This window comes from Petaurus breviceps, unplaced genomic scaffold, assembly GCF_028583685.1.
Source record: "Petaurus breviceps papuanus isolate PSGF00001 unplaced genomic scaffold, PetGlider_PUasm1.0 208, whole genome shotgun sequence".
Taxonomy (NCBI): domain Eukaryota; kingdom Metazoa; phylum Chordata; class Mammalia; order Diprotodontia; family Petauridae; genus Petaurus; species Petaurus breviceps.
The window spans coordinates 7,354,042-7,354,725 of NW_027185852.1; the positions used below are offsets into that span (position 1 = coordinate 7,354,042).

General features: G+C 62.0%; 1 protein-coding gene and 1 long non-coding RNA gene across 2 annotated transcripts in view; one reads left to right on the plus strand and one right to left on the minus strand.

The window, feature by feature from the left end:
- LOC138165245 (uncharacterized) overlaps positions 1-162 on the minus strand; it is a 6,142-nt gene extending 5,980 nt beyond the window's left edge. Inside the window, exon 1 of the long non-coding RNA XR_011169311.1 lies at positions 31-162. This is a non-coding gene — a long non-coding RNA (uncharacterized lncRNA). The remainder of the gene's footprint in view (positions 1-30) is intronic.
- WLS (Wnt ligand secretion mediator) overlaps positions 44-684 on the plus strand; it is a 129,115-nt gene continuing 128,474 nt past the window's right edge. The window contains exon 1 of the mRNA XM_069093373.1: positions 44-427. Within this exon, the coding sequence (XP_068949474.1) occupies positions 322-427 (106 nt within the window). The 5' untranslated portion in view covers positions 44-321. The remainder of the gene's footprint in view (positions 428-684) is intronic.

Consider the following 684-nt stretch of genomic DNA (forward strand, 5'->3'; position numbering starts at 1 on the left):
GAGAGAGAGAGAGTCATGTGATCCACTTGCCTGCTGCTTTAAAGCGTCCACAGCCCGTGGCAGAGCTAGCTAGCGAGCCCAATCACGGCTCTCGGCACAGGGGGAGCCCGACCTCGAGCCGGCTCCTGTGGTTAATCTGTGCTGCCTTCCTCCATCCCGTGGCCGCATTAGTCCCCTGAAGTTTTGCAGCCGCGGAGGAGCCCGGAGGTGGCAGAAGCGCCAAAAGAAGAGGGGGCCGCGGAGAAGTCCACCCCTCCCGCACACGCGGAGCTATAAAGCCAAGGAAAAGAAAGGCGCCGGGGTGGGGGGAAAGGCGGAAATATGGCTGGGGCAATTATAGAGAACATGAGCACCAAGAAGCTCTGCGTTGTCGGGGGAATTTTGCTTATTTTCCAAGTCATCGCTTTCCTGGTGGGAGGCTTGATCGGTGAGTAGGAAGGTGCAAACTTTCCTGGCCTCGTTCGTCCTTTCTCTGTGCCCCTGTGGTCTCCCTGTGCGCCCCCTGGATCTCCTGTGCCTCCTCGGGATCTCCTTCTGTGCCCCCCCCATCTCCTGTGCCCCCATGGTCCCTCCGCACCCCCGGGATCTCCTGTGCCCCCGTGGCTCTGCCTCCGCGCCCCCAGAATCTCCTTCCGTGGCCCCGCGTTCTCTCCGCGCTCCCGGGATCTCCTTCTGTGCCCCCCC